Genomic DNA, 22,154 nt, shown 5'->3' on the forward strand with positions numbered 1-22,154 from the left:
GGGTCCCAAATGGCTTGCAGGGACAGTAACAGACAAAGAGGGAAACAGGCTACTGGTTGTACAAATGGACAATGGCCAAACCTGCTGGAGACATGTAGACCAAGTAAAAAGTAGATTCACTGATAACACTGAAGAACCAGAGGCAGACTACAATGTGGAACTCACACCACACCTGGTGGACAGACAGGTGCAACAACCTGAGGAAAGGGCAGTCTCAACAGACAGCCCAGGAAAGATACCAACAATCATACTGAACGAAACAGACAGCCCAGGGGAGATACCAGCAATCACACCGAATGAAAAACAGGCACCAAGGCAAACAACTGAACCACAACTAAGACGCTCCACGCGAGAGCGCAGACCACCTGAGGGACTGAATCTATAAAGGCAATAAGACCTTGGGGAGGGTGATGTCATGTATCTCACATTACTGTATATAACTGTATCTTACCATGCTATACATGACTGTAACTGGATATGACCTGTAACAATAAGCATACCTTACCACCAGGGGTGCACTTGCAGGAAACACTCCATACCTGTCCCACTGAGGTATACAAAGGGAGGTCTCAGGTAAGTGCAGCACTGGAGAACTGGAATTAAAGGTGCAGGTCCTGAGTGACCTTGACTTCAGCTAGTGTCTCGTGTAAGTCAGTACATTAGAGTCAGGACTTAACACCTTATCCCCTTATCATTTAAGAAACTCTCTATTTCTGTCTTAAATTTATTCAATGTTCCAGCTTCCACAGCTCTCTGAGGCAAAGAATTCCACAGATTTACAACCCTCTGAGAGAAGAAATTTCTCCTTATCTCTGTTTCAAGTGGGTGGCCCCTTATTCTAAGATTATGCCCTCTAGGTCTAGTCTCCCCCATCAGTGGAAACATCCTCTCTGCATCCACCTTGTCAAGCCCCCTCATAATCTTATACATTTCGATAAGATCACCTCTCATTCTTCTGAATTCCAATGAGTAGAGGCCAAACCTACTCAACCTTTCCTCATAAGTCAACCCCCTCATCCCCGGAATCAACCTAATGAACCTTCTCTGAACTGCCTCCAAAGCAAGTATATCCTTTCGTAAATAAGGAAACCAAAACTGCACGCAGTATTCCAGGTGTGGCCTCACTAAAACCTTGTATAGCTTGAGCAAGACTTCCCTGCTTTTATACTCCATCCCCTTTGCAATAAAGGCCAAGATACCATTGGACTCCCTGATCACTTGCTGTACCTGCATACTATCCTTTTGTGTTTCATGCACAAGTACCCCCAGGTCCCGCTGTACTGCAGCACTTTGCAATCTTTCTCCATTTAAATAATAACTTGCTCTTTGATTTTTTTTCTGCCAAAGTGTATGACCTCACACTTTCTAACATTATACTCCATCAAGTTCCATACAGCAACCAGCATCTCCATCTATACTCCTCCTTATAGCCCTGAATTCCACCTCGAAACAGCATCATCTGTTTAATCTATTGCCCAACTCCATCGCTCCGGGAGATGGAGGGAGGAGGCTGTGGAGGGATATTGTTTTCTTGTTGAATGTTCCCTCTACTGCTGCACTCGGAGCCCAAGAGGAGGAGGGGAGGGGGGGGGAAGAGGGGTATCAAAACTTCTCATGTATAGAGTAGATGCACCTCCACAAATATATTCCTGAGGGAACATTTTGATGGAAATTTTCCTGAGGTCTGTGTCGCACAATCTCCTACAGGTGACATGGTTGTCATTTTTTTTCCAGATCAAGGCACTGCCTTAGGTCTCAAATAATTGAAAAAATACAAGAAAATATCAATACAATTTTACATAACAAAGAGCTGCTGAAGTTTTTAAAAAGAGATTTGCATCTGCCAATATTACTCGAGTTCCACTAACAGACACTCATTTGTGATCAGAGCTCACCGATTCAACAATCGGGCCTTAAATTACACTGGCGATTCACTTCACATCCTTGCACGGAATTCCTTTTGAGATGGATCAGCGAACCCAACACATCCCAGGGAACTGCCCTTCCCTGTTTTCCATAGCTCAGTGTCACTTAACATGGTGCATTTGTCAACTGAGCCACGAGGGGCGTCTGATAGAAACTTTCACAATGCTATTAGAATAAATGAAAAATATTGGCCCAGATTTTCCGGGGCATATGCGCACGAGTAAAAGGCACCACAGGTTCCAGGTTTCCGCAGGCAATGCGCATGCGCGAAAACCCGGAACTTGCGATCTGTCCAGTTTCAGCTGGACAGATCGTCTGCACGCGCAGGAAATGGACATTCACTGGTGCAGGGTCAGGCTATTTGCCCAACGACTTCCCAGCGGATGCCCATAAAACTCTTCCGCCTGATAAAAGCAGCTGTAAGGCTTTCTTTTACCGGCATAAGGGTGAAAATAAATATTAAAATATATTTTAAAAAACCATTTAAACATTCAAAAACCTTTAAAATTAGTTTAGGCCCTTTTAAAAATGTTTACGTTATTTTTGAAAATATTTTTGTTTCAAATGTTTAATTAAATTGTATTTGAATTCATTTTGAACATGTGGTGATTTATTTTTATTTAGGTTGTGTGGAAGTGTGTTTTTTATGTGATTCCTATGAAGCTTATGGGGATTCCATTCATAAATGGAATCTCACAAACATAATGGGAATCCTCCTTTGTGATTGGTTGGGCCCAGCCCATGTGATCCCAGGGAGACTTGCGAACCACCTGCGCCCCTGGGATACATGGGTCTCTACGCAGGCTCAGGAGCGCGAGTCTTCGTTAGTCCCAGGCCATCAGGTAAGTAGGGATTTTACATGTGGTTCTGAGGCATTCGCCCGCAGGAAGCCTCCCAACGCAAATTCACGTCCATTATCATCATGTTCGCTCAGGGACAGCACTTTTCAGAGGGAATTGCAAACTGTTGCAGTTCCTGCTCTCCACCAGTTGATGGCAGACCTCTTTGTAAAATCCCATTTCCTTCATTAATCTGAGCACTGCACTTGTTTAAATGACCAGGACAACAATCTCCTTGCAAGTAATGGTTGAGCGGAGTTATTGAATGGCATGTAGCCACGTTTTGAGAAATCACTTTTGAATGTTTAGCTACAAATTGTACTTCAATAGATAAGTGTTTGGCACCACCTTTTCTTAGAAGATTAAAATGATAGAATAATGAATACCTCCGTGTGATCTAATTTCAGGGTTCAGACAGTTTATATAGAGAACAATGGAATAAATATACAAATAGATAACCAGATACGAAAATGAATCTTAGTGGTGGTGGCTACAGAGGAGTTACGTTTAATCCTTGCTCTGTCTGGAGTTAGATGATCTAGCCCGGGTCAAAGGGCAATTGGCACTCCTTACTGTGTTAAGGGGGAAATTTAGCTTGAGTTCCGACCTATGATCCTTACCCAGCAAGCCCTGCTGGGAGGTGTGCGTGTGTGCATGCATGTGTGTTTCGAATAGGATCATAGAATCATAGTATCATACAGCACAGAAGGAGGCCATTCGGCCCATCGAGCCCATGCCGGCTCTCTGCAAGAGCACTTCAGCTAGTCCCACTCCCCCGCCCTTTCCTTGTAACCCTGCAATTTTTTTTTCCTTCAGGTACTTATCCAACTCCCTTTTGAAAGCCACGATTGAGTCTGCCTCATCAGGCCGTGCATTCCAGATCCTAACCACTCGCTGTAAATAGGCTTTTCCTCATGTCACCTTGGGATCTTCTGTCAATCACCTTAAACCTGTGTCCTGTGTGTATACACACATCGGATGAGGACAAAATTGGGTTTTACTATGATGACCCCATGGCCGAATACCCTGCCAACGCTCATAACTTTTCACATGTGAAGAATGGTCACTTGGACGAGATGTTGGATACCTGCCAGCACCTGTGAGACTACAGTCTACGAGAAGAGACTACCTTCAAAAGTAACTAAAATAGGACTATCATAACTAAAGCCCACTGAAGTGTGTCCCACAGGCTTGTCCACAGCTATAGCGGGCACTGTTTGTATGTATGGTTTAATAGGTGCGAGTCAGAGTGGCGCAGAATCCCATCATCATGCAACTGAACTCTGGGTAAAATGTCGCATGGTGCCTGTATCACCATGGAAACAGAACAGCAGTGAGAACCTGCCCAAAGTCAGTGCAGGAGCTCCAATCCTCAATAGCAATGTCACAATAGATTAATGCCCATTTTTTTGTTGACTGAGGTCTTAAGTTTTGAAACTGGAATCCATTGATGCTTGAAGTCCAATGGAGGGATGCTGTGGGCCAGGAACATCGCAAGCTGCAGCTTTGCTGTCTTGGCAATCCTGTGTTCTGTATCTGTTGACTTAGCAGTCATATCTCCTCTAAACTGCTGAAACATGGCGCCATAATTTGCTGTAGGAATGAATCTAATGGCACCTGCCATTAGCTTGACTTGTCCTTGCACATTTAGTTGTTTAAATGATTCTCGTGGCAAGTTACTGACAGTGTGAGCGAATAACCTCCCAGCAAGAGGAACGGGACATCTAGGACCCGAGTGAAGAGGCCAAGTGACTGTGTATCGCCTGAGGAAAAGAGTGTTGGAAGACCAGGCCCTCTAAACTGCCACCAAGCTCATGGTCTACAGGGCTGTAGTAATACCCGCCCTCCTGTATGGATCAGAAACATGGACCATGTACAGTAGACACCTCAAGTCGCTGGAGAAATATCACCAACAATGTCTCCGCAAGATCCTACAAATCCCCTGGGAGGAATGACGCACCAACGTTAGCGTCCTCGACCAGGCCAACATCCCCAGTATTGAAGCGCTGACCACACTTGATCAGCTCCGCTGGGCAGGCCACATTGTTCACATGCCAGACACGAGACTCCCAAAACAAGCACTCTACTTCGAACTCCTTCACAGCAAACGAGCCAAAGGTGGGCAGAGGAAACGTTTCAAGGACACCCTCAAAGCCTCCCTGATAAAATGCAACATCCCCACTGCTACCTGGGAGTCCCTGGCCAAAGACCGCCCTAAGTGGAGGAAGTGCATCCAGGAGGGCGCTGAGCACGAGTCTCGTCGCCGAGAGCATGCAGAAATCAAGTGCAGGCAGTGGAAAGAGCATGCGGCAAACCAGTCCCACCCACCCTTTCCCTCAACGTCTATCTGTCCCACCTGTGACAGGGACTGTGGTTCTCGTATTGGACTGTTCAGCCACCTAAGGACTCATTTTAAGAGTGGAAGCATGTCTTCCTCGATTCCAAGGGACTGCCTATGATGATGATGATGATGTCCTTAACCAATCAGATTGCAGAATTGTGAAATTAACAGCGCAAGGACTGAGAACAAAGTGTAAATTAAAATGGGCGAATTCAACATCACATCAGATACAGAAAGTGAATAAAGAGTGGGAATGAAAGATTGGATTACAAGAGAGAGAAAAAGGAAACTGAAAGGAAAAGAGGGAGAAAAATTCAATTTTACATTTTTAAAATTTCAAACAGCAATGAAATCCTGAAGCAATGAGACGCCGCAATTTTCAGTGCCAGAGAGGTTGTTTGGCAGTATATAACACTTATCACATCGTCAAAAGGGTACTTAGAAGGGTAAGATCATAACTTTCTGCGATGGGTTTAGTTAATATATACCACGCAAATATACCACTCAATGCAGGGCAATGGTGATGCAGTTTTCGAGAAACTAACGGCGGAGCAGTGCAACTCAGACAGCAACTTCAGGATATTTGAGTTTACCTGCGCATCTGCCTTCGCCTGAAGCTGCACGTCAATGACACTGAGCCCAATTAGCCTCACCGTTATTTTGACAGCAAGTTATGGCCCATGCTTTCGGCAATGAAAGCATTCTTTTTCTTTAGACAGTTGACACATCTTTTGGAAGTTGCATCAGTGGTCCTGAGCAAAGTGTCAGTGTTTGCAAGGACTCCCCTAGGAATATGTCAGTATTTACAGGGGGTCCCCGGGAGAGTGTCAGTATTTACAGGGGGACCTCGGGAAAGTGCCAGTATTTACAGGGGGACCCCGGGAGTGTGTCACTATTAAGAGGGGGTCACCGGGAGTGTGTCACTATTTACAGGGGGTCCACGGGAGAGTGTCAGTATTTACAGGGGGTCCCCGGGGTGTGTGTCAGTATTTACAGGGGGTCCCCGGCAGTGTGTCAGTATTTACAGGGGGTCCCCGGGAGTGTGTCAGTATTTACAGGGGGTCCCCGGGAGTGTGTCAGTATTTACAGGGGGTCCCCGGGAGTGTGTCAGTATTTACAGGGGGTCCCTGGGAGTGTGTCAGTATTTACAGGGCATCCCCGGGAGTGTGTCAGTATTTACAGGGGGTCCCCGGGAGTGTGTCAGTATTTACAGGGGGTCCCAGGGTGTGTGTCAGTATTTACAAGGGGTTCCCGGGGAGTGTGTCAGTGTTTATAGGCGGTCCCCGGGGAGTGTGTCAGTATTTACAGGGTGTCCCCGGGCGTGTGTCAGTATTTACAATGGGTCCCTGGGAGTGTGCCAGTATTTACAGGGGTCCCCGGGAGTGTGTCAGTATTTACAGGCGGTCCCCGGGGAGTGTGTCAGTATTTACAGGGAGTGCCCGGGGAGTGTGTCAGTATTTACAGGGGCTCCCCTGGAGTACTTCACTATTTACAGGGGGTCCCCAGGAGCGTGTCAGTATTTACAGGGGGTCCCCGGGAGTGTGTCAGTATTTACAGGGGGTCCCCGGGAGTGTGTCAGTATTTACAGCGGGTCCCGGTGAGTGTGTCAGTATTTACAGGAGGTCCCCAGGAGCGTGTCAATATTTACAGGGGGTCCCCAGGAGCGTGTCAGTATTTACAGGCAGTCCCTGTGAGTATGTCTGTATTTACAGGGGGTCCCCGGGAGTATGTCAGTATTTACAGGGTGTCCCCGGGAGTGTGTCAGTATTTACAGGGGGTCCCCGGGAGTGTGCCGGTATTTACAGGGGGTCCCCGGGAGTGTGTCAGTATTTACAGGGGGTCCTCAGGAGTGTGTCAGTATTTACAGGGAGTACCTGGAAGTGTTTCAGTATTTACAGCGGATCCTCATGAATGTGTCCGTATTTACGGGGGGTCCCCGGGAGCGTGTCAGTATTTACATTGGTGCCTGGGAGTGTGTCAGTATTTACAGGGGCTTCCCCGTGAATGTGACATTATTGACACGGGGTACCAGGGAATGTGTTAGTTTTTACAGGAGTTCCCCGAAAGTGTGTCAGTATTTACAGGGGGTCCCTGGGCGTGTGTCAGTATTTACAGGGGGTCCCCGGGAGTGTGTCAATATTTACAGTGCATCAGAACAATTAATTCTCCACACTAGGCTGCAAACTACTGTGCGTAACGTTACTGAGCAGACGGTTAATACACTTGCAGCAAATTCCTCCGCTGATGTTCAACATTCATACAGAAACATCATTTCCCGGCAGCTAAAATACGAGACTTCATAATCTTCTTGTCACTCCTTCATCATCTTTTAGTTTGGCTGTTATTTTACCTTTGAATGTGATTTGTTAAAGAGCTGTACAGGAAGGAAAATGCTACCACTATTGCTTGTGAATTGGCAGATTACTGAGAGCAGATGCCACACAACCTGTAACCTGCATGAAACAGGCAGAAAGTTAACCAATTTAAAAAATAAATTGAAGCTCTGGATTATAATGAAACTAATATTAACTGCAGTTTGTGTGCTGGAGGGGGAAGTACAGGTATTGACTCCTGGGTTACAGAATGCGAGTGAGCATGAAATCAAACGTGAAATCATACAGCCTCTCTCTGCTCAATATTTACGAGGGTTATAACCAAAATATTGTGTACATTTAAAGCTTGTGCTGTCAAACTTTCTTCAATCTGTTGCAGTCAACTGTGAAGTGCTATGTCAGACCACATCTTGAGTATTGTGTCCAATTCTGGTCATTGAAGAGGTAAGGGAGCCATTCAAACCCTGGAGACGGTATCAAGGTAGAGCCAAAAAGGCACATCCCCAGTGTCAGAGGAATGAGATGTGAGGAAAGACTGAAGGAAACTGGGCTTTTCGGCCTGGAAAGAAAGTAACTAAGAGGGGACTTCCTAGAGGTACAAGAGACGGTACAGGAAAGATAAATCCGCATTACTGCTTCAAACTATACAATATGGGCACGCAGGCTCAAATGAGTAAAGGGAAAATTTAGGACTGATATCAGGATGTTCTCCACAGAAAGAATGGGTAGGGTAGGTAGACATTACAATACCCACATCATGCCATCACTTAAGAAACAGTTGAATGCCATGATGGTGAGATGGTAGGGTCTTCCTGGGTAGATGAGCTAAGATCGGCTGAATGCTTTTTCTCATCAATATATGTCTTGTCTCCCCAACGATGTCTCCGCAAGATGCTTCAAATCTCCTGGGAGGACAGACGCACCAAAGTTAGCGTCCTCGACCAGGCCAACATCCCCAGCATCGAAGCACTGACCACACTCGACCAGCTCCGCTGGACGGGCCACATTGTCCGCATGCCAGACACGAGTCTTCCAAAGCAAGCGCTCTACTCGTAACTCCTTCATGGCAAACGAGCCAAAGGTGGGCAGAGGAAACGTTACAAAGACACCCTCAAAACCTATCTGATAAAGTGCAACATCCCCACCGACACCTGGGAGTCCCTGGCCAAAGACTGCCCTAAGCGGAGGAAGTGCATCCGGGAGGGCGCTGAGCACCTCGAGCCTCGTCGCCGAGAGCATGCAGAAATCAAGCGCAGGCAGCGGAAGGAGCGTGCGGAAAACCAGTCCCACCCACCCCTTCCCTCAACGACTATCTGTCCCACCTGTGACAGGGACTGTGGCTCATGTATTGGAATGTTCAGCCACCTAAGGACTCATGTTAAGAGTGGAAGCAAGTCTTCCTCAATTCCGAGGGACTGCCTATGATGATGATGATGCCTTGTCAAAAAAAACTCCCAGCATTTTCTCCTCCCCACCACTGAAGGTGTTGATTTATCCTGTGTTACTGTTCCACAGTCACTGGAAGCCTTCTGGAACTTTGCCCCAACGCCTATTCTTTGTGTGTGAGCACGGACTGCAAGTGTGGAGAGGCTAGTGTATGGGTAGATCCTGTTCTCAACCGGCCCCCCTCCCACACTCACATTTTCTAGCAAGTTTCACTGGATAGTGATCAGGAGCAGGAGCTTTTGGCTGATAGTTTTGTTTTTGTCCTTGCCTAACCCAGGGACAGTGAGGCCAATTGTCCATCAGGCTGAGACCAGTTAACACAGCACAGACTGGAATTTAACCCTGGGACCTTCCTGGTCCTTATGGTTCAACATCATCATGGGGAGTGCGCTTACAGATAGAGCCATCCGGGATTGGAAAAGGTTTGTGTGTTTGTTCTCATTTACAGGAATTGTGGTGCATGATAATTATCTTTTTCACTGGTACAGACATAAGCTGTGTGATTAAGTAGCATTGAGTGTAATAAGAAGATTGTGCAAATACAGATGATAACTTTCTTGTGAAAATATTTGCCTGATGAAGGCAATGGAATCATTAGTGCTCGTGCATTCCTGATTATAATCGCTTCACCATTGGCGACCGTGCCTTCAGCTGCCTGGGCCCCAAGCTCTGGAACTCCCTCCCTAAACCTCTCACCTCCTTTAAGAAGCTCTTCAAAATCTGCCTCTTTGTCCAAGCTTTTAGATCACCTGTCCCAATACGTCTTTACTTGGAGTGATAAAGGTTTGAAATAATATGCCAGGTGAGATAATAAGGGCACAAAAAGAGCTGGCAGTTAGGGTACTGGAGGGATGGGTTTCGATGGGAGGGTTAGGGTACTGGAGGGATGGGCTTCGATGGGAGGGTTAGGGTACTGGAGGGATGGGCTTCGATGGGAGGGTTAGGGTACTGGAGGGATGGGCTTCGATGGGAGAGTTAGGGTACTGGAGGGATGGGCTTCGATGGGAGAGTTAGGGTACTGGAGGGATGGGCTTCGATGGGAGAGTTAGGGTACTCGAGGGATGGGCTTCAATGGGAGAGTTAGGGTACTCGAGGGATGGGCTTCGATGGTTGAGTTAGGGTACTGGAGGGATGGGCTTCGATGGGAGAGTTAGGGTACTGGAGGGATGGGCTTCGATGGGAGAGTTAGGGTACTGGAGGGATGGGCTTCAATGGGAGAGTTAGGGTACTGGAGGGATGGGCTTCGATGGTTGAGTTAGGGTACTGGAGGGATGGGCTTTGATGGGAGAGTTAGGGTACAGGAGGGATGGGCTTCGATGGGAGAGTTAGGGTACTGGAGTGATGGGCTTCAATGGTTGCCGTGGCGTTAGCCTGGCACTCAAGCGGAATAATCAGGAAGCAAATAGAATGTTGGTCTTTATTGCAAGGGGGATAGAGTATAACAGCAGAGAAGTCCCGCTACAACTGTACAGGGTATTGGTGAGGCCACACCTGGAGTACTGCGTACAGTTTTGGTCTTCGTATTTAAGGAAGGATATACTTGCATTGGAGGCTGTCCACAGAAGGTTCAGTAGGTTGATTCCGGAGATGAGGGGCTGACTTATGAAGATATGTTGAGCAGATTGGGCCTCTACACATTGGAGTTCAGAAGAATGAGAGGTGATCTTATTGAAACATATAAGATCATGAGGGGGCTCGACAAAGTGGAAGCAGAGAGGATATTTACACACATAGGGGATACTAAAACTAGGGGACATAGTCTCAGAATAAGGGGCCACCCATTTAAAACTGAGATGAGGAGGAATTTCTTCTCTCAGAGGGTTGTAAATCTATGGAATTCTCTACCCCAGAGAGCTGTGGAGACTGGGTCTTTGAATACATTTAAGGCGGAGATAGACAGATTTTTGAGCGATAAGGGAATAAAGGGTTATGGGGAGCGGGCAGGGAAGTGGAGCTGAGTCCATGATCGGATCAGCCATGATCTTATTAAATGATGGAGCAGGCTCAAGGGGCCTAATGGCCTACTCCTGCTCCTATTTCTTATGTTCTTATGAACTGAATAACTAGGGCAGTAGACAGGGCTGAAAAGAATGAAGTGGGGGGCGGGGTTGGGAGGATTCAGGAAAGAGTAAATTTAAAAGCAACAATAGAAATGTCAAGGCTCCAGAGCAGAGTTTTGAGTAAAAATAAGCATGGTGGGTCAGAAAGGGACAGAGAGAGTAACAAAGGTAATAGGGCATCAGTGACTAAGGTGACATCAGGGAAAAATAGAAAAACGTCAAAGCTAAAGACACTATGTCTGAATGCGCAAAGTATTTGCAACAAAATAGATGAATTAATAGCGGAGATAGAAATTAATAGGTTTGATCCAATTAGCCATTACGGAGATGTGGTTGGAAAGTGTCCAAGGTTGTGAACTAAATATTCCAGGATACTTAACTTTTAGAAGAGATGGGCAAAATGGAAAAAGAGGAGGGGTACATAATTTACAACAAAACATACATTCCTTTAAGGCACAAAAACCCCACGGGAAAAGTGGTCCAACTGTGGCTAACAAGAGAAGTTAAAGATAGTATTAGATCAAAGGAAGAGGCTTATAATGTTGCCAAAAAGAGCAGTAGGCCTGAGGATTGGGAAGATTTTAGAATTCAGCAAAGGAGGACCAAGAAACTGATTAAGAAAGGGAAAATAGAATATGAGAGTACACTAGGGAGAGACATCAAAACAGACTGTAAAAGCTTCTATAGGTATGTAAAAAGGAAAGGGTTAGTGAAAGTAAATGTGTGACCCTTACAGGCTGAGACAGGAGAAATTACAATGGGGAATAAGGAAATGGCAGAGAAATTAAACAAATACTTTGGGCTGGAAATTGCCCTTCGCCTCGATTGGGGGCAGTAACCTTCTGGGGCCAGGATTTCATGCGCCTGGCCCAGAAGTCCTGCCCCCGACGCGGAATTGGAGGGGCGCTCCCACGGAGGTAGCGCGGCACTGAGTCCAACGCTGCACGGAGAAGGCCAGCACTATGTGAATGCTCCACGCACTCTGCAGGCCCTTTGGGGGCCGCCACTGGGCTACCAGGGAGGCGATCAACTGGGCCAGCAGCCCAGCACCCAAAGAGGAGTGCCGGGCTGCACACAAGAGTCTGCCGACAAATAAAAATGCTGGCCCGGGGCACGAAAGGCCTCCCCTTTCAGGGGCGCCCTGGCGGTGGAGGTCCACCAGCGGCCTGCGGGGCAATTTTGCCTGTGGGGCACAAAGAGGTCCTCGTGGGGCAGTGCGCACGCCGATGACGTCATCAGTGGCTGCACGCTGGCTCGGGTGTTAATCACAGTGCGCGGTGCTGCCAGGATAGCGCCCCCCAAACATCCGGGGCAATTTCCCCAGACCCCTCCCCGGGTGAAAACGCTATTGCGCCCCGTTAGCGCCCCCTGGAGGCCCAACGGGGCAATAAAAGGGGCAATTTTGGCCCCTTTGTGTCTGTCTTCACGGAAGAAGACGCAAAAAACTTGTCGGAAATAGTGGGGAACCAAGGGTCTAGCGAGAATGAGGAACTGAAAGAAATTAGTATTAATAAAAAAATGGTGCTGGAAAAATGAATGGGACTGAAAGCTGATAAATCCCCTGAACCTTATGGCCTATATCTTAGGGTTTTGAAAGAGATGGCTATAGAAATAGTGGATACATTGGTTGTCATCTTCCAAAATTCCATAGATTCTAGAATGGTTCCTGCGGATTGGAAGGTAGCAAATGTAACCCCACTATTTAAGAAAGGAGGGAGGGAGAGAGAAAACGGGGATCTATAGACTGACATCACGAGTAGGGAAAATCTATTTTAAGGATGTGGTAACAGGGCACTTAGAAAAGAATAGGATTGGGTAGAGTCAACATGGATTTATGAAAGAGAAATTATATTTGATAAATCAGAGAGTTTTTGGAGGTTGTCACTAGCAGAATAGATAAGGGAGAACCAGTGGATGTGGTGTATTTGGATTTTCAGAAGGCATTCCATAAGGTGTCACACAAGAGGTTATTAAACAAAATTAGGGCTCATGGGATTGTGGGTAATATACTAGCATGGATTGAGGATTGGTTAATGGACAGAGAGTAGGAATCATTTTCGGGTTGGCAGGCTGTAACTAGTGGGGTACCGCAAGGATCAGTGCTGGGGCCCCAGCTATTCACAATCTATATCAATGATTTGGATGAGGGGACCAAATGTAATATATCCAAGTTTGCTGATGATACAAAGCTAGGTGGGAATGTAAGTTCTGAGGAGGATGTAAAGAGGCTTCAAGTGGGTATAGACGCTAAGTGAGTGGGCAAGAACATGGCAAATGGAATATAATGTGAAGAAATGTGAAGTCATCCACTTTAGTAGGAAAAATAGAAAAGCAGAGTATTTTTTTAAATGGTGATTGGGAAATGTTGGTGTCCAGAGGGACCTGGGTGACCTTGTACACCAATCACTGAAAGTTAACATGCAGGTACAGCAAGCAGTTAAGAAAGCCAATGATATGTTGGCCTTTATTACAAGATTTGAGTATAAGAGTAGAGACGTCTTACTGCAATTATACAGAGCCCTAGTGAGACTACATCTGGAGTATTGTGTACAGTTTTGGTCTCCTTACCCAAGGAAGGATATACTTGCCAGAGAGGGAGTGCAACAAAGGTTCACCAGACTGATTCCTGGGATGGGGGGATTGTCCTATGAGGAGAGATTGAGTAGGACTAGGCCTATATTCTCTAGAGTTTAGAAGAATGAGAGGTGATCTCATTGAAACATACAGAATTCTTACAGGGCTTGACAGGGTAAATGCAGGGAGGATGTTTCCCCTGGCTGGGGAATCTAGAACCAGGGGTCACAGCCTCAGAATAAGGAGTCGGCCATTTAGGACTGAGCTGAGGAAAAATTTCTTCACTCAGAAGGTTGTGAATCTTTGGAATTCTCTACCCCAGAGGGTTGTAGAAGCTCAGTTGTTGAGTATATTCAAGACAGAGATCAATAGATTTTTGGATATTAAGGGGATCAAGGGATATGGGGATAGTGCAGGCAAGTGGAGTTGAGGTAGAAGATCAGCCATGATCTTATTGAATGGTGGAGCAGGCTCATGGGACCAAATGGCCGACTCCTGCTCCTATTTCTTATGTTCTTATTGAAAATGAACGGGTTAAGAATTGCATTAAAATAGCGCAGAAAGGAATTTTAAGAAAATGAGCAAATAGTGCACTACAAGAGGAAATTAAACCTGTCTTTGTTCTTGTGAAGATGCAAAGCATCAGATGGGTTTCCAATGAGCTCCACCACTAGATGACAGCATTTCAGCATCTCATTCAAAAAGCAGCATTTCCAACAAGCTACTCCCACAGTACTGCAATTAATTGTTAGCCGACATCATAGAATGATACAGCACAGGAGGCCATTTGACCCATTGTGCCTGTGCCAGCTCTGTGAAAGAGCGATCTAATTAGTCCCACTCCCCCTGCTCTTTCCCCACAGCCCTGTAAATATTTTCTTTTTGAAGTATCTATCCAATTCCTTTTTGAAAGTTGCTACTGAATCTGCTTCCACCGCCCTTTCAGGCAGCGCGTTCCAGATCACAACAACTCGCTGCGTAAAAAGCAGTCCCCTCATCGCCCCTCTGGTTCCTTTGCCAATTATCTTAAATCTGTGACATCGGGTTACTGACCTTCCAGCCAGCGGAAACAGTTTCTCCTTATTTACTCCATCAAAACCCCCTCAGAATTTTGAACACCTCTATAAAATCCCCCCTTCACCTTTTCTGTTCTGCAGAACACAATCCCAGCTTACGTGCTCAAGGTCCTGCAAGTGGGGCTCGAACGCACAAGTTTCTGAACCGGAAGCGAGTCCCACCCGACGACCCAGATTCGGGTTACATCCCCCCGAAAGCAAACTGGGTCAGAGGGGATTAGTGAGGGGCGCAGCGCTACGCCGTGGGACGGGGCGAAAGCGGGGCGCTGCGCACGGTGACGGCATCAGCATCGCGGGCACAGCGCAGCGGGGTGCTACGGGTTACCGCCGCCGATAAACTCCCGCCGAATTTAGCGGGAGTCGTTAGCGGCACCACGCCCGGGCGAAAAGTCGTTTGCGCCCCCCCCCCCCGGGTGTGCTAACTGGAGGAGCAAACGACCCGAATTTCTCCCCCTTTATGTGCAAACTCAATGGGGGAGATTTTGAGGTCTCTCGCCCGGCAGAAACAGGGCCCTATAAATGATGGGTAAAGTCGGCGTTCCCGCTGTCCCTGTGGCCGCTGGAATCCTCCCTTGGGCCTACCGCTGGCTAGCAGCACAACCACTTGAGCCAGGCTCTACGCCACTTTAAGGTGAAACTCAGTGTCCTACCACATGCATAGGACCCTGTTTTCCATTTGAATGAATCCCTTCAAATTAATGTGTTTTTATTTTAGAAGGAAACCATTTGGCCAACCGTGCTTGTGTTGGTCTTAGCTCGCAATCAATACTATCTAATCTAACCCCATCCACCTAATATTTCTTTGTGCCTTTAAACATTTTTCTTCAAGTGATTTATCCGATTCCCTCGTAAATGTCGTGATTTCCTAGGCTTCAATAGCCACTTGTAAAGAATTCCAATGTCATTTATACTGTGAACTTTTTCTGGGTGGGCTGGATATTTTTGTACCTTTACTGGATCTTAGTTCACTCTTGGATTGCCAGAGAGCTTTGTGTTATTGATCCATGTTGAAGTTCTCAATGAGGGATAATCTTTTCTGCAGAATTTGCAGCTGATCAGTAGGAAGCTCTATGTTTTATGTATATACATATCTAAAATATATTGTTAAATAATTCATGCCGGCAATTCAGTGATGGGTCAATGTTCTCCATACCAAACATGCATTATATGCAATTTGCACATCTTTAAAATACTTTGAAGGGTATTAAATGTGTCATGGTTAGTGGAATTTCTTGCAACTTCTAATAATAAAGAGGTTGTCTTTGAAGTTAAGGAGCATCCCCAGATTTACAGGCCAACAAAACCCATTTACTATAAATTGAGATTGACCTGCAATGTTCTGATGCTATCTCGGCAAATTGCACTGTCATGGGAAACTGGGATAAGACATCCCTCATTCATTGTGTTCGGTAACAACAGTCCTCCGTTCTTAATGCAAGTTAGTCAATGTTACAGAAATCAGTACTGATCTCACTGAGTGTGAGGGACAATTGATCACTTAGCACAGTCATTTGGAGCTTGATTGGCAAGTACGATGATGGTGGTATAGGATTCCAACAGGCAAAGCTGGACTCAGGTGACAGCAAAAGAGAGCGCGAGACCGTCCCTTGCACGGACTCCAACTGCAAAGACTTTCAGGCCGCAAATTGTATAAATAAATTTCGGAAGAAAGCAAACCCTAAGGGGGGGTGGGGGGAATTCAGGGTGTTTGCGGGGACGCTAACGGGGCGCAAACGGCATTTCGCCCGGGGGCGGGGCGCCGCCACCGACTCCTGCAAAATTCCGCGGGAGTTTAGCAGCAACGGTGGCCGGTAAGCGCCCCGCTCCGCTGGCATCATCACTGTGCGCAGTGACCCGTTTCCACCTCGGAGCTAAAATTCGGGCGTGCCCCCTGAAGCTGTGCTGGATGATGCCATAGGCTGTAGGCCGCTCGCGGGGCAAAGTTTAAAGGGGAGGCGGTGCTGTGTTTAAAAAAAAAAAAAAAAAAAAATCGGCCGACTTACCAGTCGCGGCCTGCTGCCTGTTGGATCGCGGGGTCCGCGCCACGATCGTGCGGAGTGCCGGGTTGATGCCACGGCAACCAGCTCCCCAGTGGTCCAGCTCAGAACCCGTTTCTCCCCCCCGCAGAGTCAGCAGCTTAACCTCCCCTTTAATGAACGGGAGGGCCCTGTCTACGTGGCAGCGCTACGCGTCCCACCGCCCCTCTCTGATCCCTTCAGCTCTGCTCGCGCCCCACAGAGCACGTGGAGCGCATTATTTTGTGCTCCACCTGTTCTCGGGGGTGGTAACCCGAATTTAGGTTGCGGGGCGGGACTTCCGCGCCTGGCACAGGGAATCCCGCCTCGCGGCTGTTACTGCCACCGAACGGAGCGCGACGCAAGTTCCCCCATTAGTTTTCTCCGACAAGTGTTTTGAGTTCAGCAAGCTTTAATTGTTGGCATATGGAACTCGGTTAATTCAGCACCTGAAAGGTGTTCATATTTAGTTCATTCAATATAGGAGGCAAAAGGTTGTTGGCACCATTAGAGAGAGAGAAATACAGATTTCACTTAGCAACAGCCAGTGTTCAAGACTAAAGTAAGGCTTTGGGATGTTAATAGTATTGCCACACTGTAAACATCCCACCAGATGCCATTGCACCCTTCGCAAGGGGATGTTGAAGTCTCTCTCTTCGGCAGTCCCCCGGAGTCGAGGATAACTTGCTTCCACTCTAAAAATGAGTTCTCAGGTGACTCACTATCGGGTGGGACCTACAGTCTCTGTCACAGGTGGGGCAGACGGTGGTTGGAGGGACGGGTGCTTGGCTTGTTGTGCCCTCCTTCCGCTGTTTGCGCTTGGCTCCCGGTAATGAGACTCGAGGTGTTCGGCGCCTTCCCGGATGCTTCTCCTCGACTTTGAGCGGTCTCGGGCCAGGGATTTCCAAGGGACGGCGGGGATGTTGCACTTTTTCAAGGAGGCTTTGAGGGTGTCCTTGAAACGTTTCCTCTGCCCATCTGGGGCTCGCTTGCCGTGTCGGAGCTCAGAGTAGAGCGCTTGTTTTGGGAGTCTCGTGTCAGGCATACGGACGATGTGGCCCGTCCAGTGGAGCTGATCGAGCGTGGTCAGTGCTTAGATGCTGGGGATGTTGGCCTGAGCGAGGGCCATGTTGAACCCTCGCTCATGTTGAAGTACAAATTGGTTGAAGGGCAGTGGATTGAATGTAAACTACCGAACGTTGATGTACGAGAAATGTAAACTTATGTGCATAATAATCGGCTGAAGGACGGTATATTTGACCGGCGAGTATCAAATAAGGCCAGGCCGCTTACAGTTTGATAAAGAGAATAATGCATAAAGATAGAAGCTTTTGTGTTAAATAGAGAGGAGAAAGAGAGAACATGCCTACACCCAGAACTGCTGTCAAAACTCTGCTGCAAACTGTGTTATACTCTGAAGAAGTTATACTCTGCTTTTAGATTGTTTTTTATGTTGAAGTAGGAAAAGTGTTTGAACCATAAGACTGAATTCGTTGCTACTCAACTGAGCAACAGAAGGTGGTTTTAAAACAACATGGGCAAGCCGAGCGAAGGACCTGATCCTGTTGCCGTTTGAAAACCAGGGGCGTCGAGATCGGACTGAAGTCGAACTTCAACCATCAAGATCTTAATCGAAATGAGCTCTGGGCAAGAGGTAGACTACTTTCACCACTGACAAACCAAGGCCACGCAGCAAGACTCAGGATAAAGAACACATACACGTGTGAGTAATATCATTATCCGATTTGATAAGGGAGTACAGCAGAGATACCAAGTTATATGGGCTGGATTTTCAGCTTTGATGATTTCGGGGCGGTAATGGCGGTGGGGCAGTAAAGTTAGCGTCCGGGAGCAGTTTGCGCCTCAGTCAGCAAAATTGGGCAGCTGGGCCCTGAGTGTGGGGTGGAGCGCTAAGGGGGACATTACACACCTCTCTCAGGGCGCTAGGCCAGCTGAGCAACTGAAAATCCCCAACTAAACAGCCAGCCTGGGAGCGCACAGAGAGGCGTGGGGGGGGGGTGGGGAGGGAAAAAACATCAAAAACATTCCCAATACATAGCCCACGCCACCACAACGTAAATTGCAAAAAAAAAAAGAAACATTACTTACCTCACTGTGGCCAGTGTAGGTTGGGCCGCTCATTTTCACAGGGGATCCCAGCACGGCGCGCTGCGGGGGCGCACGGGAGTCAAAAATTGAGTCGGTGTCCCAACCAGGGGCGTTGCACACCGGCTCAACTCTTCCGGGCGGTACTGCTCCGCGCCCCGGCAAACCGGCCCCGAAAACCCCCGCGGGGCGCTGGAAGCTGGCAGCCTGCCCAGAAGCCCTCATTGACGGAGCTCACAGAAGTGCACATCACCGGAAAGTCCAGCCTATGGTATTTTAACGTGACAGTGGCTGGGAAATCACTGTGCTAATCATAATGTCCTCAATCTCTTACAGGCATCATAGGAAAGGGGAGATTGTTGGAAGTGGGGAAATTGGAGGCTGATTACCTCCAATAAAGGTCGAGTCCAAGAAGGAGAGGGACAAACAGAGAACAGCTTTACGGCTAGACTTTCCACTAGGTGGCTAAGGCCCCAAAAAATGGGCCATGTTCCAGCGATATGGAATGTCTCGGCCTTGCTGATCGCTGGCACCAGGCCCTTTTTTTTTTGCGATTTTCCACTCGGCCTTACCCCGGCGATGTCAAATGGGCGATGTGATTTTTTTGGTGATCTCACGATCGCCCACTGAAAGCGGAAAACATAGAAAATAGGTGCAGGAGTAGGCCATTTGGCCCTTCGAGCCTGCACCACCATTCAATATGATCATGGCTGATCATGCAACTTCAGTACCCCATTTTGTTGAAGATTGATGCCTTCCCACCCCCCCCCTCCGAACACACCCGTTTATCTAAATTTTAAAAAAGGCACAGGACTGTCAACCTGTGACTCGAGGGAGGGTATTCGACATGTACGAGAGAGAGAGAAACTTTTTAAGGAGGGGAGCTCTTGTAGGATTTTTTGGAAATACGGGAAAGGTTAGTTAACAAAGGCACTTGTTTCAACGAGACGGGCAAAAGTTGTCCCAAAATTTTTTACAAGCCCGTCTCTCTTCACTGTGGTTCTAATTCGGCTCATTTCAATTTCAGGACGTGGTGAGTGTCTGAGGCCCCGCTGACATCGAGACAGTGCAGCGTCTGTTCCTTCTGCACAAAACCAAACTGCCGGTGGAACGGACCTTCCTTCGCCGTCTTGCCACACCTCAGCAGGCTGTCCCCCACCGAGATCTTTTTGATGGAGGGCAGGTCGTTCAGGACGGCGCTCGACAGCGTCGCCACTCCAGACATTTTCCAGGCTCCGCTCCTGCAGGGCGCCCAGGCCATCGAACACCGCCACGTTCAAGGACTTCAGCCTCGGGTTGCGCGACAGGTCCAAGATCTGGAGGCCCTGCAGCCCCCTTTGAGGCTGTTGGGAGACAGCGCGCTCAGCTCGGGAAGGCCGCGGAGCGACAAGCGGGTCGGCTCCTGCAGCCCGGTGAAGGCGTTCTCGGGAAGGCTGGAGATGGCGTTGCGGTCCAGGTCGAGATAGCGCAGCGGGACGTCGGAAAGTTGGCGGGTCGGCACAGCTCGCAACCGGCTCCCCGACAGGTTCAGGCTGTAGATGTTGGCGACGCTTTTTGTCGAGGCTTCGGACGACAGTGGCGATGAGATTGCCCGAGAGGTCCACGCTGAGCGGCTTCCTGTGCCCCTTGGACGCGAAGGCATCCAGATTGATCTCGCGGAGCTCGTTGTGGCTCAGGTCGACCTCCCCCGAGAGGCAGGTTGGAAAAGATTCCCTCTTCCAGGGAATTGTGACTCAGGTTCAGCGCCTCGAGGCACCGCAGTTTGGAGAGGGTGCTGGCGGACATGCCGGCGATCTCGTTGTAGCTGAGGTCGAGACTCACCAAGGTGGTGTAGCCGGGCCCTGTGAACATCAAGGGGGAGATGGCCTTCAAAGGAGATGGAAGTCAAAGAAGAAGAAAAAAAGCTTCCCTCGCAAATGTATTCTGCGCATGTGTGGGATTTTTTTTTGAGGTTGATTTTCTTTGCCGCGTTTTGAGAGGTCAGGGGTCATCACACATGCTCAGAAGCACAGGGAGGGTCAGAGAGAGAGAGGAGGCTTGTGTGTTCAGTGGATAGTGAATCTTGTATTTGAATGTAAAAATAACTAATCTGAAAGATCTTTGGATTATTTTTTTGAATTTCAAATAATTATAAGTATAATTATATCTTTGTTAACAGTATTTTAATTCTGAAATACTGTAACATGCTAAAAAAAAATCAAAATGGAGGGAGAAAGTAAGAGGAGAAGGGCCAAACCCTTTAGCGAGGAGGCCAACGAGGCCCTCGTAAATATCGTCAGCACAAGGTGGGAGGACTTGACACGGGGTGGGCATGGGAAACCTTCACCCCGTGCATATAGGAGAATATGGGCTGAGATTGCCGATGTGGTCAAATCGGCATCCAACGAAGTGCGCACACCAGACCAGTGCCGTAAAAGATGGAACAGCCTGCTGGCAGCAGCCAGAGTAAGTTGAAATTTATATTTAATATCATACATATGTATTATTTAAATGATATATGGAAATTTTAATTAGAATCTTCAATGTCATTTCGTTATAGTATAAAATAATTAAATAATGAATTAAATTATGCACCCTAACACTAAATTGAATCTTATATTATGAAATATTCATATGCAATGCAATGCTAATTTTTAATCGAACTTTTAAATCTGTCAGTCTTAAATGTTTATTGCGAAGTCCATTAGCTTATGCCGTGCAATGTTATCTTATCATTTACAGAAGAAGATATCTATCAACCGTTCAGAGCAAAGGAGGACGGGCGGCAGCTCTGCTACGGTACATATTCTCAATGAATACGAGGAGCTTGCGGTCGCCTTGGTGGGGTCTGAAAGCCATTCGGTCATGACCCATGGTGTGGCCGAACCCACCCTTGAATCTCGTGAGTAATGCGAACTGTGCACTGTGCAATGTATCAAACATTACTAAATACATACCAAAAAATATCATAGTTATGCATGTAATGCAATTATAATGCAATTTGATATATAATTTTGATGTACTCTTCATCTATGAATGAGGTCATGTTAGCCCCGGTGAATCCTTGTGCATATGGGATCTTGAAAAGTAATGTAATGTTTTGGGTTATTCAAATATTGATATGGATTGTTATAAGTTGTTTACAAATTTCATTCATCTTTCTAAGGTCAAGTGTTCCCTTCACTTCCCTTCCCTTCCTTTTCTTTCCCTTCCTTTTCTTTCCCTTCCCTTCCTTTTCTTTCCCTTCCCTCCACTTCCCTTCCCTCCACTTCCCTTCCCTCCACTTCCCTTCCCTCCACTTCCCTTCCCTCCACTTCCCTTCCCTCCACTTCCCTTCCCTTCCCTCCACTTCCCTTCCCCTCCCTTCCCTCCACTTCCCTTCCCCTCCCTTCCCTCCACTTCCCTTCCCCTCCCAATCCCTCCACTTCCCTTCCCCTCCCTTCCCTCCACTTCTCTTCC

At 47.5% G+C, this 22,154-nt stretch overlaps 1 protein-coding gene and 1 pseudogene across 3 annotated transcripts in view; one reads left to right on the forward strand and one right to left on the reverse strand.

Annotated features, from left to right (window-relative positions):
* Positions 1-19,549: 19,549 nt before the first annotated feature.
* LOC139240930 (tsukushi pseudogene) lies at positions 19,550-20,628 on the reverse strand (annotated as a pseudogene).
* Positions 20,629-20,726: 98 nt separating this feature from the next.
* Positions 20,727-22,154, forward strand: part of LOC139240931 (myb-related transcription factor, partner of profilin-like) — an 18,592-nt gene continuing 17,164 nt past the window's right edge. For all 3 annotated transcript variants that reach the window (XM_070869474.1, XM_070869473.1, XM_070869471.1), the window contains exons 1-2: positions 20,727-21,161; positions 21,438-21,597. In XM_070869474.1, coding sequence (XP_070725575.1) covers positions 20,919-21,161; positions 21,438-21,597 — 403 coding nt within the window. In that variant the 5' untranslated portion in view covers positions 20,727-20,918. The remainder of the gene's footprint in view (positions 21,162-21,437; positions 21,598-22,154) is intronic.

The sequence above is a fragment of the Pristiophorus japonicus genome, chromosome X (genome assembly GCF_044704955.1).
Source record: "Pristiophorus japonicus isolate sPriJap1 chromosome X, sPriJap1.hap1, whole genome shotgun sequence".
Taxonomy (NCBI): Eukaryota; Metazoa; Chordata; class Chondrichthyes; family Pristiophoridae; genus Pristiophorus; species Pristiophorus japonicus.